The sequence below is a fragment of the Felis catus genome, chromosome A1 (assembly GCF_018350175.1).
Source record: "Felis catus isolate Fca126 chromosome A1, F.catus_Fca126_mat1.0, whole genome shotgun sequence".
Lineage (NCBI taxonomy): Eukaryota > Metazoa > Chordata > Mammalia > Carnivora > Felidae > Felis > Felis catus.
The window spans coordinates 119,650,268-119,667,865 of NC_058368.1; the positions used below are offsets into that span (position 1 = coordinate 119,650,268).

Consider the following 17,598-nt stretch of genomic DNA (forward strand, 5'->3'; position numbering starts at 1 on the left):
TTTAATAAGAAAAATTTCCCAACCCTAGGGCTGGCGTGGATTCATTTGTGAAAGTTTTTGCAAACATTACTGTATCAGCAAGAATTGTATCTTGTTGTCTGGATGTTTAAAAACTGCTTTACAGTTGGATTTCTTGATAAGAGTGATTTAAAGAATTAACAGCTTCCTGCTGTTTGATTTCCTTTATTTTGGTACTTACTGCTTTTACACCAATAATGAAAGTAGGCTGTATTTTGATACACTGAAAATTTCATATTAGTGTTCATATGACATAGTATAAGTATTAAAACAAATCTCCTAGTACATATCAGCACAATCTCTCCCACTGTCTTCCTGTTGATTCTCTTAAGGCCCCAGATTCTCCACTATCACCCTCAATTCAGTCTTGATTTTCATAGTCTCAGCTCAGCTTCCCGTTCTGCTTCTAGCTGGGTCCTGGTTAAGACAAGAGGTTCCATGGTTTGTTCATAAATGATTCTCTCTTATTTTTGCGATATGAATAAGAACAGAAAATCAGTATGACTCTCACGTCAAATATTAAACTCTAACTTTGGTTCAGCAAGGACAACCTTGTTTAAACAACATTCACCTCATTGCAGATGCAGTTTAATCTTTTATTAAACCATAGAAATGATTCAATCTTTTATAGAAAAACCAAAACCATGTTATCGCAGGAAGATTGTGACCTAGGCCAGTCGGAATAAAATATGGTCTCAAGAGATGGTAAAAATTGAGACTGGGTTAAGTATGACCTTGTGACAGACCTAGATATGCAGAGTATCTGAAATGTCATTGAAGCTAGAAGATACTTTTAACAGGACTGCTCAAGCAGTGATGAAAATGTACCACATGGAAACAGTTCAGAAAGTGTTTTTTTTTTTAAGTGCATTAAAAAAACAAGCCGTAAAATGTAAATACAATGCTAAAGTAAACAAACATCCTCTAAACAAACAACCGCATGCAAACAAACAAGCAAAAAAAAAAAAAAAAAAGAAGCATTTTAAATCGTTTTATTAGGAAATTCAACTCTGAGAGCTCAATAAAAATTTATATAAAAAACTGATTTCTGCAGATGTCTGAGTAGAGATGTTGGTTTTAGTCTTTTTAATTGCTACCATGGTACAGTTTAACTCTTGGGAATTGACATAGTAACAAATTGGGTAACAAGGCCTAATGTGAGCAGTCACTGTCAGATCATACTATATATTTCATATTCTAAAGAGGACTACAGATACAATTAAAGTACAATTAGAGTAAATGCTGGGGAATGTCCTGAAATGACTAAATCATATAAGCACACAGATCCACTCAATGAGAAATTAAAAATGGTCACATTTCAGAACCTTTTACAAAAAGCTATGTAAAGGAGTGACCTAAAAATGACATTGTCAGACTTATTCTTCTACATGAGCAAGGAAAAAAAAAAAGCGCATTTTCAGTGAAGTCTTCCCTTCTGATGTAGGAATAATCTGAAGCGTGGGTGTGACATGATACTTTTACCAGTATTCCCATTCCGCTGCGTGAGTAGTATAAACATGCTGAGGTAATAGAAAACCACAGAGCACTGCTGTTTTGAAAATTAAAACATATAAAAATAGTAGGACTTGTAGGGCCATTTATACCTAAAGAAAAGACTATCAAGTCATACAGCATTATCAAAGATCACAAACTGAAAACTGTAAGCAAATTTATCATCAAACTCTATAAGGACCTTTGTTTGATTTATATTTACTTGGAGAAAAAAAATGAAATAATCATATTGCTTTGTCTACTTTTAAGATAATCAGAGTAACTCAAGTAAGTATATAAATTTACAAGTATCTTAAATGTTTCTACTGAGCACTTCATTTGTTTTCTCATTTTTAAAATTCTTTTTGTGCCACTAGTGTTGAAAAGCTATTTAGAACATCTTAATGCACAATCACTCTGCGTGCTATCAGATTTAGTGGTAGTTTCAGAAATAAGCCAAATTTATATATGCAAGGTAAGCCTAATTAGTTAGGCTCACAAAAAATGTAATATCCGATTTTCAGAACCTAATGTGCTCAAGAAAGTATTTGTGCTTTTAAATTAGGAGAACAGCTCTGTATTTAATTAGGCCTCATTTGAGGACATAATCATTTTAATTTATTTGCACAAACACAGGACACTGTGCTCCATCAGCAGACAATGTTCTTCATTAACTAAAGAAGGGACTTTGTGCACAAGGGTAGACGATGTATTCCTACCTGTGATGCAAGATCCTAACTGCACACTGCTAGATTTCATTCTTCAGTTTATAGTCGCCATTCTGAGACATACACTGGTCAATATAAAACACTTTTAAGTAAGTACTCTGCCAATCCCTAGAAATCGATAATATTTAATGTTTTATTTTACCTATTTCCCGGTTATGAGTATTCAATTATTAAAGAACAAAGAAGCTTATTGAAATTCAAGTAATAGTAATGTATTAAAATTCAAACTTCAATAATTAGGATGGTGGTAAAGTTACAAATCAATTATGTCTTCACTGGTGGTGTAAAATATTAATACCATATATTGTACAGAGTGGTGAGAATAGGTTTTACTTAAGCTGTTTGAAAGTAACTACTGTACTCTTGACAAGCTAATGATATGATAGGTCATTCTTATCTACTATTCATAAAAGCACAGGATCCAAACAAGATCCGATTCTTCCTTAGGGCATTCACAACAAGCTTTGATATCTTGTTATTTCCATTCCTTCCCCCAAATCCTAAATACATCCTAAAAAAAAAAAAAAAAAAAAAAAAAAAAGGAATCTCTTGTTAACTACTGTAACTCTTTGAAAAGGTACTTATGTTTTTGCCTAACTCTAAATGTTTATAAAATATATAAAATGCCCTGTGAGTGAGATATATATATAATATATACATACACACAATTATATATACACATTACTGTTATATGTTATATATACATATATACACACATTACACACACACACACACACACACACACACACACACACACATTGTTATTTATTTGTCTCACAGGGCAAGTTAAGAAAATTGTCTGAGTCATTACGTCAGCTCTGCTCTATACGAGAACAGGCAGATCTCCAATGTACTCCCGAATTCCCACAATTCTCCACAACTAGGTCACAGTACCCTATAGGAGAAGATTATAATTTCTAGAGTTCTCCTTTTGCCCAAAGCTCTAAATTCTTCCATTTATATGGAAAAAAGTGTATAACTTCAGAAAGGAAAGTCTCCTTTTTTTTTTTAATAGGTAATGAATACTATAAAAATAATGCATAATTTGATCTTCAGAGACAACTGTCCTTACTTAGCTTTGGAGTATATTTGAGTTGAGCAATGCCCATTAAAGCTTACAAATAAACTTGGAAAATGTCAATGCACAGTACTTAAATTCTACCTGAAATCATGTCGTTAGATACATTTTAAAAAATTCTCTTTGACTGGATGCTTAGTACGTGAGGACATAATTAGCATTTTAAGATTTATAGAATTTTGCACCATCTTTATAACTGTGTCTGGAGGAAGAATGCCTCTTCCTACAAGCTTAGTTACATAGCTCTTGGAAGCACCCACTGGTAAACGTGGTAATGTAACATGGTATTAAAAGTCATAAAATATACATTTATACCATACATACAAGCAGTTATCTGTCCTTGATATACATGCATGCATAAGTAAAGTAACACATAACACAGTAGCTCCAGTGAGTGAACTTGCAGATCCATTCATGGTAAATTTATTATCCAGGAACAATCACTAAGTGAGCTTGAAGTTATACTGAGTGTCTCTAGTATTTAAAGGTACATGTATACGGTTTTGGTATAAAATGGGCCTTACCTAAAAGCAAGCTAGATGCTCTTCTTGTAACTTAACTCAAGAAAGAGAAATCTACTACAATGCCAGACAAAAAAGTTATTACATATAACTTTTTGAAACATAGTTTTTCAGTTTTTAAAGTATGCATAAATATGGCTACATATATTGCATTTTAAAGAGAAATTTTAAAAGGGAAATTTTGGCTATACAGGACTCACCAGGTAGCAAGCAAACTCTAGAACTAACCTTTTGCATTAAATACAATTCCACTATAAAGCTGTTTTGACAGGATAACCGTTATATATAAAATGGGTTTGCACGTAATCATTTTGGAGTTCTATAAGACAAGTAACAATAGTCTCTCAATATTGATTTAAATTAAAAAGTATTATCTTGGGGCTGAGAGAGGCAAAAAAATAAAACAATTTGATCCATTTGGGGAATCTGGCTGAAGATTAATGGCCTAAGTCTAAGCAACAGTAGGGAAATTTAATTCCCAAAGCATCCTCTACACTGATCATTGGGAAAAACTGGATATTCACAGAAGGCACTCATTATATCTACCTTAACAATATTAGTGTGTATTTATAAAATGAACTGAAAAAGACAAAACAAATACTATCCACGGATTACAATAAAAAATACTCTAAAACACTTTGGTATGTTTGAAAACCCAGCCCAAAACAAATTAGTGAGAGTATTCCTCTAGGAAATTAAGTATTAATGAAGAAAAACATATTTATATGATTCCAGAGATCAGAAATCATGATCTTACAAGAAATGTGTTTTATTATCTTAACCTCCTTTTATGATTGAAAACTAACTTTTAAAAAGAACCATTAACATCAGTTTGGTGTTTGTTTTTATTTGGTCTGAAAGTCTCCTTTTTTGAAAAAGGCAACATTTTCCTTCCCATAAGGCATCTTTCTCACAACTGTAAATGAGCCTGTCCAAAAATCAGAGGCAGTTTTCTTCAGAAAAAGCCAATGCTATATCAAAATACAAGATATAGCATTTTCTCATAGATTCTCTGGCAAGAGAACATGACATGAACCAAATAAATTTAATACAAGGAAATAATGTTGTAACTCAAAGTACATTGCTTTTCATTTAATCTCTTTTCTGATTCTATACTAAATGACTTCTATTCTTCAAGCTTAGAATAAATTATGAATACAAGTTAAAACCAGAACCTAATTAAAGAAAATGCGACACCGAAAACAGCAAAAGTCAACTCAACACAGTTAAAACTGGGAAAATTTTAATTACTAAGCATCAAATGCACTTTACATTGATAACTGCAGTACTGAAACTGTGACGTTTTAAATCTTTTTCTCAAAAAAGGTTAGTGATTTTCTTTTTCCTAGGAAACATGGAGATACGACTATGAACATTAATGCGTTCAGTCTAGGTCACTATGGTTTAGTTCATGCTAACCTCAACAGGTGCTCACACTTCCTGTCTACAATCAAGTAGACTAGGAACTTGCTGTCTTGTTGAATTTTAGCAAAAACTCCATGAGATAATTTAAAGGAATGTCAAATTTGTGCAGGGCAAACTCATAAAACTCTACATTGGGATCATTTTTTTGCTTCAAGTGCATCTAACTTGAGAATACAGGCAATTTTTCTTTCCCAATCCCTTGGAAAAACATTTCTGCAGTAAATCTTGTGTCTTCTTAACCAAGACTGGGTTGTTTTTAAGAAAAGATTATCAGCCCTGTGGTCAGTTTCCCACAGTTGATAAAAATCTATCAAAAACATCTTAATATAATTTGCAAGAAAAAAATCTGTTTTTCAAAGGCTGCAGAACAGGAAAGAAATAGCACTTCTTATTGGTATAAGCACAAACATTTAAAGCTAGTCATACTGCAAGTAAATCCAACATAGTATTCAAAAGTTCTATAAAAATGAACAAAAGATGTATGTTTACTTCCACTGCGCCAATAGTCAAACGTTAGATCTGCACGGGAGTTGCACTGTAGCAGTTCGCTGGTCCAATATAAGAGTTCAAAGTCCTTTTGGCTCAATGGTGTCCACATGCCAGATCAATTCAGTTCAAAAAACGGAAATTAGGGCAAAGACTCCATATAACAAAGCACAAGGATATGCTACTAGAAGTTGCTGTCCTTCCATGGCTAATGCAGAAATAAAAATTTTGGAAGCCGAAAAACTACACCAACCAATAATTCCAGCAGTGAGAATGATTCCTACCATTCCTCTGTAACCGACAAGGAAAAAGGGGAGGGGGGGGGGAGGCAGTAGATGAGATTAGATACGTAAGAATATAATAATAACCCAATTCTAAAGAAAAGCACTTTAAATCCACATTGTACACATCTGAAGAAACGGTCAAGATTTTGTTTTCAAATGCTAAAATAAAGTACCTCACAGTGAATTCAATAATGCTGAATCATTCACATCCACATTCAAAAAGCTCATTTATAATTACATTTTATGCCTGTCAGCACAGGAGCCAGGTTTCTCAATGTTGGCATCACTGACATTTGGGATGGATGCATTTTTGTTGTGAAGGGCTGTTCTGTACATTGTAAGGCTGGTCTGCAGAACCCCTGGCCTTCAACACTTTTGCATCCCCCAAAATTACTTCCAGACCCTGCCAAATGCCTCCTGAGGGCAAAACTGCTCTGGTTAGAAAATAGTGCATTCATAGAAAATCTCTTTTGTAAAATTCAAATATAAGGGTACCAATCTCAACAAATGAAGAGTCAAGGTTTCTACACTGAAAATCTGAAGCATTTTTACGCAAAGCAGAAACACTGTGAGGCCATCATCTTGCCAAATCTCTAGTATCGAAGAGCTGATACACGCTCTTCTCCTAAACCTCTCCTTTAACTTTCCAAGTGTAACAAAGCCTCATCACTGGTTGTGCCAGGCACTAGCCACAAGGAGGAGCCTGAACTGTTGATAAAGAAGCTGCAAGCTATGCTGGCTGTGAGCAGAGAATTTATCAACAGGAATTTACACCTTTCCTTCTCACCTTACCTAAAACATTATTTAACAAATTACACACTTAAAGCTGCTTACATATACATCTGAGAACATGGTAGGCTACTAACAGCCTCTTGCCATAAAAAGAATGCTTCATTTTCACTTAAAAAGCTGCCAAGTAGACAGTATGTGTTTTATTATTCATTCACTTAACATATGCCCAACATCTTTAAGAAATTAGCTATAGTCTAAAAAATGTGAGAGATGGAAAGTATAATTTTCACAACCTGATCTTTTCATGCAATATTTGACTTAACAATCACTACTGTTCAGTGCCAAGTAAACACAAAAGTAGTGGAATTCTTTATCACAGATAAAAGCAGAGATGGTAATAAAAAAATTTAAATTTATTCTTAGTTTCATTATTTATCACTGAAATTAATGGAGGATAGTCCTCATTCACAACAGGCACTATCTCAAGTTTGATGAATTAGTGATTTATCTTAAACTGATGGTGAGGGAAATCCTACTACAGAGAACTGGTCAATCAACCCCCAAATAAAGATCAGTACTTACTGCAAAGAAAATATCACCGCAAAACTGGAAAGTAGGATCATGGGAAGAAGACAATATCCAAGGACACTTGCCACGCAACCAAACGAAACACCTGTCATACTCATTAAGTTTAGTAAACAGAACATTCCTAGACATCCAATTGCACTGATCCCATATACATAGCCAAACTGGATTTTGCCAGCCTATGGGTAAAGAAAAGATTATGGGTTAAAAGGGAAAAAAATAAATTATTTTTGGCTTTATTTCACCTAAAAAAGTACATGTGGAAAATATTCTATTTGTGAGCATCAAAATCTGTACACGTATCTATTCTTTAAGCAGAGTAGTAAAACACCGATTGGCTATTATACCTTTCTCGGGAAGTCTGAAGTACCTACTTCCCAATATACATATATTTGGTTTTTCATTTTCCAGGTAGTATATGAACAATTCAGCAAATAAAGACACAAAATCATGCTACAATCACCTTTAAGCAGTAGACTTCTAAAAAGAAATCTGTCTGATTTGAAGCAAATAAACTATAGACCCAAGATGGAAAATCCTGCAGAATGTTTGGATAATAGCCAATATCCCTCGAAAGCAACAAATACCACCAAAAGGAGCTAACAGAAAGGAAGTCAGGATAAGCAGGACACCAGGGTTCTATGGGGAAGGGAGGAGAAAAGAAAAATGACGAACAAGCAAGAAAAATCTAATGGAAGATGTATTTTTCTTTCATTATTTTTCCAAACCATTGGTGGAGTTATACAGTCTTTTGACAAACCAAAAAACAAAACAAAACTGAATTACGCTCTTGTAAAAGACATTACTGAACAGACTTAAGACAGTAATGTGTTAGGGGCACCTGGATGGCTCAGTCAGTAAAGTGTCTGACTCTCAATCTCAGATCAGGTCATGATCTCACGGTTTGTGAGATGGAGCCCCGGGCTGGGCTCTGTGCTGACAGTGCGGATCCTACTTGGGATTCTATCTCTCCCCTATTACGTACACATGCATTCTCTCTCTCTCTCTCAAAATAAGTAAATAAACCTAAAAAAGTATTTCCAAATATATTACATTTATTATCAACGGAGAAGTGATGAATGGGTATAATTTCAAGCAACTCAATACCATTCAAAACACATGAAATATCTGATGTATAAACAGTCTCAAAAATGGCTCTTGGCCATTAAAGAATGTTGCTTAATCTCATACTGAGAGTTTAAACTAAAATCTTACCAGTAACAATGTGGCTCCAAAGGCAAGGCAAAAAACCATGGGTCCTGCCAAATCAGTCTCATTCATGATGCTGCCATCTGCTACTTTTAATGGATGTAACACTGTTAGTGTTTTTTGCCAGATGTGGTCAAAATTGATACCTAATTCTAAAGGAAGAGAAAATAAGAAAGTCAATTAGGATTTGTTGATATATCTTTAGTTTACCAGAATCTATGTTGGAACAGGAGACAGAATGAAACACTCAGCAATATGAGACATTATTTTGGGGAATCCTCAATACCAGTCTTCCCTGACTGTGGTGCTTACTCCACAAAAGTCTTATTTCTGCTTTGGTGATAGAAAAAGTGTTTGGATGTGACAAAACAAGACATTCTCAGCTACAACTGCGTAAAAAGGATATATGGACAGGGTTCGGAGTAAGGGGTTCTTCACCTGGGGCTTCAGCAATACCTGGAGATGCTATGAAATTGTATATAAAACTGTTTCTATGCACAGGTGTGCATTTTTCTGAGAAGAGTATTTTTTTGATTCATAGCTTTCGTTAGACTTTCAAAGGGTATCCGACACCCCCCACCCCCCAGCCCAAAATGTTCAGAAGTACTGCTTTATGGGTTTTGGAACAGAATTTGAAAATCACCATATTTTTCAATGACGTTACTAGTTTTGCCAACTTCTTCCATATAGAATAATCACTACCATGCTATTTCCTTCCATTTCTTCCACTGACAGAATTGAATCAATAATGTGAAGTAAAAGTCAATGTTCACATATTGACCTCATAATCACTTTATAAAGATCTATTAAAAATCTGGTCCCTTATGGTTCAGTGTGGTTTCATATACACTCTGTTCAAAATGGGTTACTTAGTAGAAAACATTTTTTCTGTAACATTATTCTCTCAAAGGAAGGGATAACTTCTCCAAACTGATTTATTTTCACTAACCAGCTGGACACTACAGAGTACTCTGCAACGAATCCTACCTTCTAATAAAGGTGGCTCATCCTCAAAGTTGTTTCCATAGAACGGCTGAGGTGTTGTTGGAGTGTATGCCTGAGCTGGCTGGAAAATCTGCCCGGTGTATGGCTGTTGTGGCTGCATCATGTCTGGAGGGACAAATCGGCCTTGCTGCGAATAGTCATAGCCAGCATACTGCCTGTAAATCAAAGTTCCATTTCTGAGAATTACGTCAACAGTGGATATCCCTGAGAGCGAGAGAGTCACAGTCACACAGCTCCTAGGATAGCTACTTGGCCAGTTTTCCTAAATGGTGTTGAAACGATTACTAGGATCGATATGATTATCTCCAATGGTAAGTTGTCAGTGTTTTTCAAAGAATCTACTTGATGATGCCAACACTCCTACAGCGCTTAAGAATTTTATAAACTATGAAACTTTTAAAGATTAGGTGGTCAAAAAATGAAAACTTAGAAATCTTATCTATTTCTCCCCCTCTAGTAGTATATATAATATAAAGATAGCTGAGGAATAAAATTTATACCTAAGACTATGGATGAAAACTGAACATGATAGACTTTGTACTACAATTTATGTAATTTCCCACTGTGGTTTGACTCTCCATTGAATGTTCAATCATTCTTCTCTACTCTCTGTAATATGTTATTTTTTTCCAAGTGTGTAAATCTCTCTAAGAATAACCATCAATTTCAAACACAGAGTGGAAAAATTCAAGCCTCTTTCTCGAAAGCTTTCTGAATATAACAAAACATTATTAGTATTACCTTGCATTTTAATAGCACTTTCAATTTTTCAAAGTAGGTATACGCTTACTGTCTCATTTGATATGTGCTGTAGTAAAATCCCGCACTGTAGAAAAAGAGGCTTTACCATGGCTATTTTACTGATGAAAAAAAACCAAAAAAAAAACAGTGAACAGAAGGACATTGAAGCAGTATCTTTAAAAACTTGTTTTACCATGTTCTGGGGAAAAATATGACTTACCCATCAATGGGACTAATCTAAATACAAAGTAAGAAATACAGAAGTAAAATAATTATTTTAAAAAGAACTGAGAAAGCTTAAAGATCCTTTAATTACCTTTTAAAATTCTATAGTTTCCTTTTGATAAATATAAGACTAATAACTGCCATGAATATTACTTGAGATTTTAAAATTAAATCTTAAATTAACTGAACATCTTGATTAAAAGCAAATCTGAAGCGCCTGGTTGGCTCACTAAGTTAAGAGTCTGACTCTTGATTTTGGCTCAGGTCACGAACTCATGGTTTGTGAGATTGAGCCCCACAAATGGCTCTGCTTTGAGAGAGCGGAGCCTGCTTGGGATTCTCTCTTCCCCTCTTTCTCTCTCTAAATAAATAAGCAAGCATTTAAAAAATAAAATAAAAGCAAATCCAAATAATGGGAAAATTTCAACTATACATAATCCTCTGGAGAGTCCAATGGGACTCTCATGATTTATTTACCACTCTAGTCCAATCCAAGCTTAAAAAAAACGTTATTTAGTTTTCTGGCTATATAGTAATATAGAATTCGATGAAGCATTATTTTTTTTTAATTTTTAATTTTTATTTATTTTGAGGGAGAGGGAAAGAGAGAGAGAGAGCACACATATAAGCAGGGGAAGGACTGAGGGAGAGGGAGAAAGAGAATCCCAAGCAAGCTCTGTGCTGTCAGTGCAGAGTCCAACACAGGGCTCAAACTCACAAACTGCTAGATCATGACCTGAGCTGAAATCAAGAGTTGGATGCTTAACTGACTGAGCCACCCAGGTGTCCCAAAGCATTATTTTAACAGCAAACAATAAAAAACAAAATAAACAGTTATGAGTAAATATCCTGTAATATGGCATAAATTACTATGCGCTTGTTAAAAAAAATGAGGTACTTCTATGTGAATAAGGAACGATAATCAAAAAAATACTTAGTGGGCAGAAACAAAAAAACCCAATGTTCAGAATAGTATATGCCATATGCACCCACTCTGATTGTAGTTTTTAGAATACATCTGTATCTATATATTTGAATATGTGTATTTTATACACATATACATACATTACCTATAATTATATAGGCTTAAGAATAATGTAACATTTAATATAACACACATAATTATATAGGTAAAGGGACTTGGAAGCAAGGGGAAGTGGAGGACTTAATTTTCACATTAAAAACTTCTGCATCTTTAAAACTGTTGTACATTTATTATTTATCAAAATTCATTCATTCTAAAATATGTTATAGGTAACATATAGGCACATATTAGCTACTGAAAATTTACAAAAATACAAGTCACCTATCTGAATGTTACTTTGTAAAGCACAGTTTTAAGTGTTTAATGTGCATTATATCATATTACGTCACTATAACTTTAGGAGGTTGCTTTTAACATCCTTCCCATTATAAAGATGTATAAACTAATATTTAGGTTAAAATGATTTGCCTTTGGTGGTGCCAAGATTCAAAACTAGACTTTTTGACTCCGGGGACCAACTTTTAACAATGATAATAATAATCACCTCCAAATCCTAATTTATGGAGATAGCTACAATATCTTTTTTTCCCATATATGTCTTTTTCCATTTTAGTATGAAATATGTTGATTTCTATTTACTTAAACATACACACACATATCCCACAGGATTAGCAGGTTGAACTGAATTAGGGGAAGAATTCACATTTTCTGATTTAGCACAATATGCTATTATGTTGATCTCTGTTAGAATGTATCATAAATCTAAAACTGGGTTTATGAAACAGCTAGAAAAGCTCCATATGGAGGCTGATACAATCTGCATCAACAGAATGTATTTTATTCTCTCTCACACAGAAAGACACACACAGAGACAGACAGAGACAGAGAGAGAGAGAGAGAGAGAGAGAGAGAGAGAGAGAGAGAGAGAATATGAATGTCTATGCAATAAAAAAAAAAAAAAAAAAAAAAAGAATGGTACAGACCAGTGGTTCTCAAACTCTTTGTCCTTAGGATCCCCTTTCACTTTCAAAATTTATTACTGGGAAACCCAAATATTTTTTTATTCCTGTGGGATGTATCTGTCAATATTTATCATATTAGAAATTAAAACTGAGAAATTTTTAAAATATTTAATGGGGTGCTTGGGTAGCTCAGTTGGTTAAGCGTCTGACTTTGGGTCAGGTCATGATCTCATGGCTTGTGGGTTTAAGCCCCATGTCGGGGTCTGGGCTGACAGCTTGGAGCCTGAAGCCTGCTTTGGATTCTGTGTCTCCCTCTCTCTCTGCCCCTACCTTGCTTGCACTCTGTCTCTCTCTCTCTCTCAAAAATATATAAACATTAAAAAAAATTAAATATTTATTAGTTCATTTAAAGTAACAATAAACTTTTCATATATTAGCATAAAATTTTAATGAAAGAATTACTTTAAAAAATTACTGAGAAAAGTGGCATTGTATCATATTTTTGACAATCTTGGTCCTGTCTGGTTTAACAGAAGACAGCTAAAAATTCTTGTATCTGCTTCTGTTGTCAGTTTGTGGTAATATATTGTCTTAGTCGAAGTATCTGAAGAAAATGTAGTGAGGCAGACAAGTAGCTGGAAAATTATTTAACAACCTTTTCAGATTATCATGGATATTCTTTTCATTCTGCATCAAAATTCAAAGCAAGATGGTAGTTTTTTAAACTTAAGTTGCAACAGAGAAGATGGAACAACTACTAATAAACATCTTTCTTAAGTTTATTTGAGAGAGAGACAAAGAGTGTGTGCATACACACACACATGCAAGGAGGGGCAGAGAGAGAAACCCAAGCAGGTTCCACACTGTCAGCAGGGCCCAAGGTGGGGCCTGAACTCACAAACCGTGAGATCATGACCTGAGCCAAAATCAAGAGTCAGATGCCCAACCAACTGAACCACCCAGGTGCTCCACTGATAAACTTTTTATACTGTTTCACAGAATACAGTAATGTGCTTTGCACTTTGAACGGATCCTTTCTTTACTCATTTTTGATTCTGTAACCTTCACTGATGATTTAGAAAATATTAGTATGAGTTATACCTATCTCCCAAATATTAACATATTTAATATAAAAACATATATATGAAGGGTAAGTATAAGAAAATCACATTTGTTAATATGACCAGTGATTTCATCAGAAAAATGGTTATTACTAGGAAGCTGACAGTTATGGACAGTTTTCCCAAATCCTCATTTTTACCTGAAAACTTGAATTTAACCACTGGCTACACATACTGTCAGGTTTTTTTCTTGAAGTAAGGGGCTCAACTATTTCATCTTCAAGAAAACATCTGCCCAGTACTGAAGTCTAAATAACCATAGTATGTCAGATGTTCTTTCCAATAGAAATGGTTTTCAAGAAAAAGCAGCTACTTCAGCCTGCGATTCCGAATGCACAGGGTCTTTTCCTAACCACTGCTCTCCAGTACACACCAGAAGTGCTTTAGGACCTTTTCCCACTTCGTCATGCAGCACAGTTCCACTCTGTGTGCACTGAAGGGTCAGGATTTAATAACACGGTAATTTTTACTGCTTCATCAAGGGCATCCTTATATAAAAGTGGTTCCCCCCTACACCCCAGCAAGTGTGTGGCGATGAAGAATATAATGATTACTGGAACGATTTGATGCCCTTGTCTTGATTCACATTCAGGTACTAGCAATTTTATCAACCACTGTTTTTAAAACATGAGTACAAATGTCAACGCACCTAAAAAGGTATATAATGTCTTAGTACTGTTATAAAAATAGTCTTGCCCTTACAGACTCCTTGAAAGGTCTCAACAACCCTCTAGGGTCTGAAGACCACACTTTCGAATGGTGATGTAAGACTCATAAATGTCACGTAACAAAGAGAAATAGTCCCCAAGAAAACGACTGCTTCAAAAGTGGTGTCTTCATTCCTTCTTTAAGATGCAAGAAAGACAACGCCATGGAATTTTACAGTTTTCCTTTTCTGGTAGGACCTGGTCGGGAAAAATTCCTGACTTGCTCCTGCTGGTTTTAAACTAGAACACAGTATGGTAAATACGATCTGTACTGACTAAATCAACACTGTATTCCATAAAGATATTTATCAGTTAAGTAAAAAATGAAAAAATACTAGCTTTAAATACTTTAAAAATATGTAATTGGTATTTTATAGGCATATCTAACATACAATGTGGGACCTGTCCAATATGACGGTCATAAAGCTCAATAGATTAAGATCAAAGGGCCTTTCACTTGTTGCTGTTGTTGTTGTTATATGAACATATAAATGATACTTATAAACGAAACCCAATTGTTACTGCTAATACATTAAGCTTTCTGTTTTCCTAGGCTTCATCTATAAACTCCCATTTGTTAATTGCAATAGTGGGTATGCAGGTACCTGGAATAAAACTTCATTACACTGAAACAATGCTTACTGGTACATGACTTGATTGTAATGGAATTGAGAATAGTTAGCAACAGAATATGTAAACCACCTCCCTGCAGAAAACTGAAAGGAGAAGATGTTAACTGGGATGAAAAGACAAGCCACACCTTTAAGTGATGCAAACAGGGACAGGGCAGGAAAGAAAGGCAGAGATAAATACACCTAGGAGGCTGTAATCCAAATATCACAGTTCTGTTGAATGCAAACACCATTTAGCTAAACAGGCCCACATACAGAGGAGGCAGGTTTTCCAAAGCCCTGTGGCTGCACTCTGACCAATCTTTCATTGATTTTCCCTCTTGTACACTGATTAAAAAACAAAACAAAACAACAAAACACGTTTTTAAGTAAATAAAGGAATGGATATTTCTCAACATGATGTTTCCAATTCTGCTCATTGAAGGAGTCCTGGACCACCCAAACAAGGTTAATCCACCCTGGTATACTTAATGCCTGATGACATTACTTCCAAACTTCCAAGAAACTAAGAATATGATGTCCTAGAGATTGGTAGAATGCCTCAGCTAATGTATTTCTACCACTAACACCAAAGCCTATTTAAAAAGCAGGGTGTTTTGTTCTGTTTTGTTCTTAAAAGTTCAGGGCTGAAAGGTTTTGAGATCCCTCTTCCGTCTGCAACTGGCAACTTGTGTGTACTGAGCACAAGGTTTTGGTAAGAAGATTAATAAAAATGATTATCACTTGATATATAAAATCACCTGATGATTCACAACAGGCAGCTTACACTGCTAAACAGGGTCACTAAGCACTCTGAGTTAACAGTGACAAGGTCTGAAATCTGGACTGATTTAACTTCTAAACTAGCCATCACAAGATTTTAAAATTTTAACTGGTTCTGTGGACTAAATAGCCTAGGTATCTTCTAGGTCCTTCAAGCTCCTACCCATACCTTAAATGATGTAGAAATACTATTACGAGGACATAGTTCTTTAACAATCAACTTTTGCACTCGGGCCCACCCGAAGATTTTGCAGAAGGCACCGAACTCTAACTAGGGCAATCCCTTCACTCCAAAACCAGTGTCATAGATCTTTCCAGAGGAAGGAAGATTATGAAAAATCACCTTCCTGACAAGGGAATGTTGCCACATTCAGTTTTAGGCAATACCAAACATTCAGGATACATGCTTTCACTTTAATCTTGACTAAATAAATGGTCAAAGTTGACAAGTTACTTGCTATAGGGTCCTCCACTTCCTCCATAATCATAGGACTGCTGTGAATGGTCATCGATGCTGTAACTTGTCTGGTAGAAATCCGTGTTTAAGTTATCAAAGCCTGACATTGCAAATGATCTGCAAGAGAAGAAGAATGGCAAATACTGTTTATACCCAAGGTCCTACTGAATTCGTTTCGATACTAGGCAAAAAGCCTCAGAAGTCAGTAAATTATTTCTTCTGGAATTTGAGGCACCAGCATTTGGACGACAGGTCTGGGTGGCAGTTACAAAGGAAACGTCTAATCTCGAAATCACGAGCTGGGAAGACACCTCCATTACAAGGAGCCAGTATGCCCAGGCTCCTTGTCATTAAATTGTTATTACAATTGTCATTATAACTAGGGGAAGGGTCGTGGGAGAACTGGTTCCTTGGAGGTCTAAAAACAATAAAGACGATTCCTCACCTCGGGGGAAGGGCTTTGCCGCTGACAATGCGACTGCCTCTTTGCAAAATAAGGCCTGAGCCTGCCGCGACGGTGCAGACTCCTAGAAAGCCACGCTTGAGGTATAGGGGACGCGTCAAAGCAAGGACCTGAAAGCGAGCGAGGGTCTGAGCGAAAGGACCGGAACGCTGCGCCGAAAGGCGGCAACAAGCCGAGCTGCACTGGACTGCGGAGAAGCCGAACAGTGTGCCACAAGCTGAAACACTCACCAAATGGAGAAGCGGCGGCAGCGGCTCCGGCAAACCCCCAAAACCCCCAAACACCGCTTAGGACCCTGAACTGGCTCCGTTGCTACGTGTCACAGGGCCAAAGAACCGCTTCCGGGGCACGCCCGCTCGCGCAGGCGTGTTGGTAGACTTTGCGCCTCTCTTGGGTCGGATGTGGGGCGGGCCGGGGAAGGGGAAACCTGATGCGGAGCATGCGCAGTGTCGATTGATCAGTCTATTTGCGGGCCAACGAGAAGGGAAGTACTTTCCGAAGCCTGGTTACCGACAGAGGCAGAAAGGCGCAAGCGCAGAAATTTGTTAGTTACAGTCTGGAGGAAGAATTCCTCAATAGACCGGAGACCTGGAGGAGGGTTTGCAAATGCTGTTAATGAGCGGACGGAGCCGGTCTCCTGTCCACAAACCACAGAACGCCGGTCTCTGTGGACTTAGTGTAATTCAGACAGTGTTACAGAGTTTAGGTGTATTATTTAATCCTTACACCCTAATGAGATGATCACGCTATTACTCTCCTTTTGTAAGTGAGGCTGTCAAATGTTCATTTAGTAACATTGAATGCAGTGTTGCATGACATCTCACCTAGTTGTGCTGTTGGAGATACTATGATGAATGCAAGCTAAATGGTGCTGCTCACCTGGGATTGGTTGGGGTGGGGTTAACACATAAATATATGTAAAATGGTTACTAATATTGTTAAGTCCTCCATAATTTTTTGAAAGAGTGTAATATTCATCTG

General features: G+C 36.0%; 1 protein-coding gene across 4 annotated transcripts; it reads right to left on the reverse strand.

Moving 5' to 3' along the window:
* Positions 1-167: 167 nt before the first annotated feature.
* On the reverse strand, positions 168-17,006 carry YIPF5 (Yip1 domain family member 5). Of its 4 annotated transcripts, XM_045060428.1 has the most exons (7): positions 16,848-17,006; positions 16,152-16,271; positions 9,545-9,717; positions 8,564-8,709; positions 7,346-7,527; positions 2,229-2,302; positions 168-435 (listed from the first exon to the last, which is right to left on the reverse strand). In XM_045060428.1, exons 2-6 carry the CDS (start codon positions 16,259-16,261, stop codon positions 2,272-2,274), a joined length of 642 nt encoding a protein of 213 aa, XP_044916363.1. In that variant the 5' UTR covers positions 16,262-16,271; positions 16,848-17,006; the 3' UTR covers positions 168-435; positions 2,229-2,271. The 4 variants fall into 4 exon arrangements, with proteins under 4 accessions (XP_044916363.1, XP_044916361.1, XP_019689398.2 ...); XM_045060426.1 differs by lacking the exon at positions 168-435 and having other exon boundaries at positions 994-2,302; XM_019833839.3 differs by lacking the exons at positions 168-435; positions 2,229-2,302; positions 16,848-17,006 and adding exons at positions 3,702-6,038; positions 16,600-16,753.
* Positions 17,007-17,598: the final 592 nt, after the last annotated feature.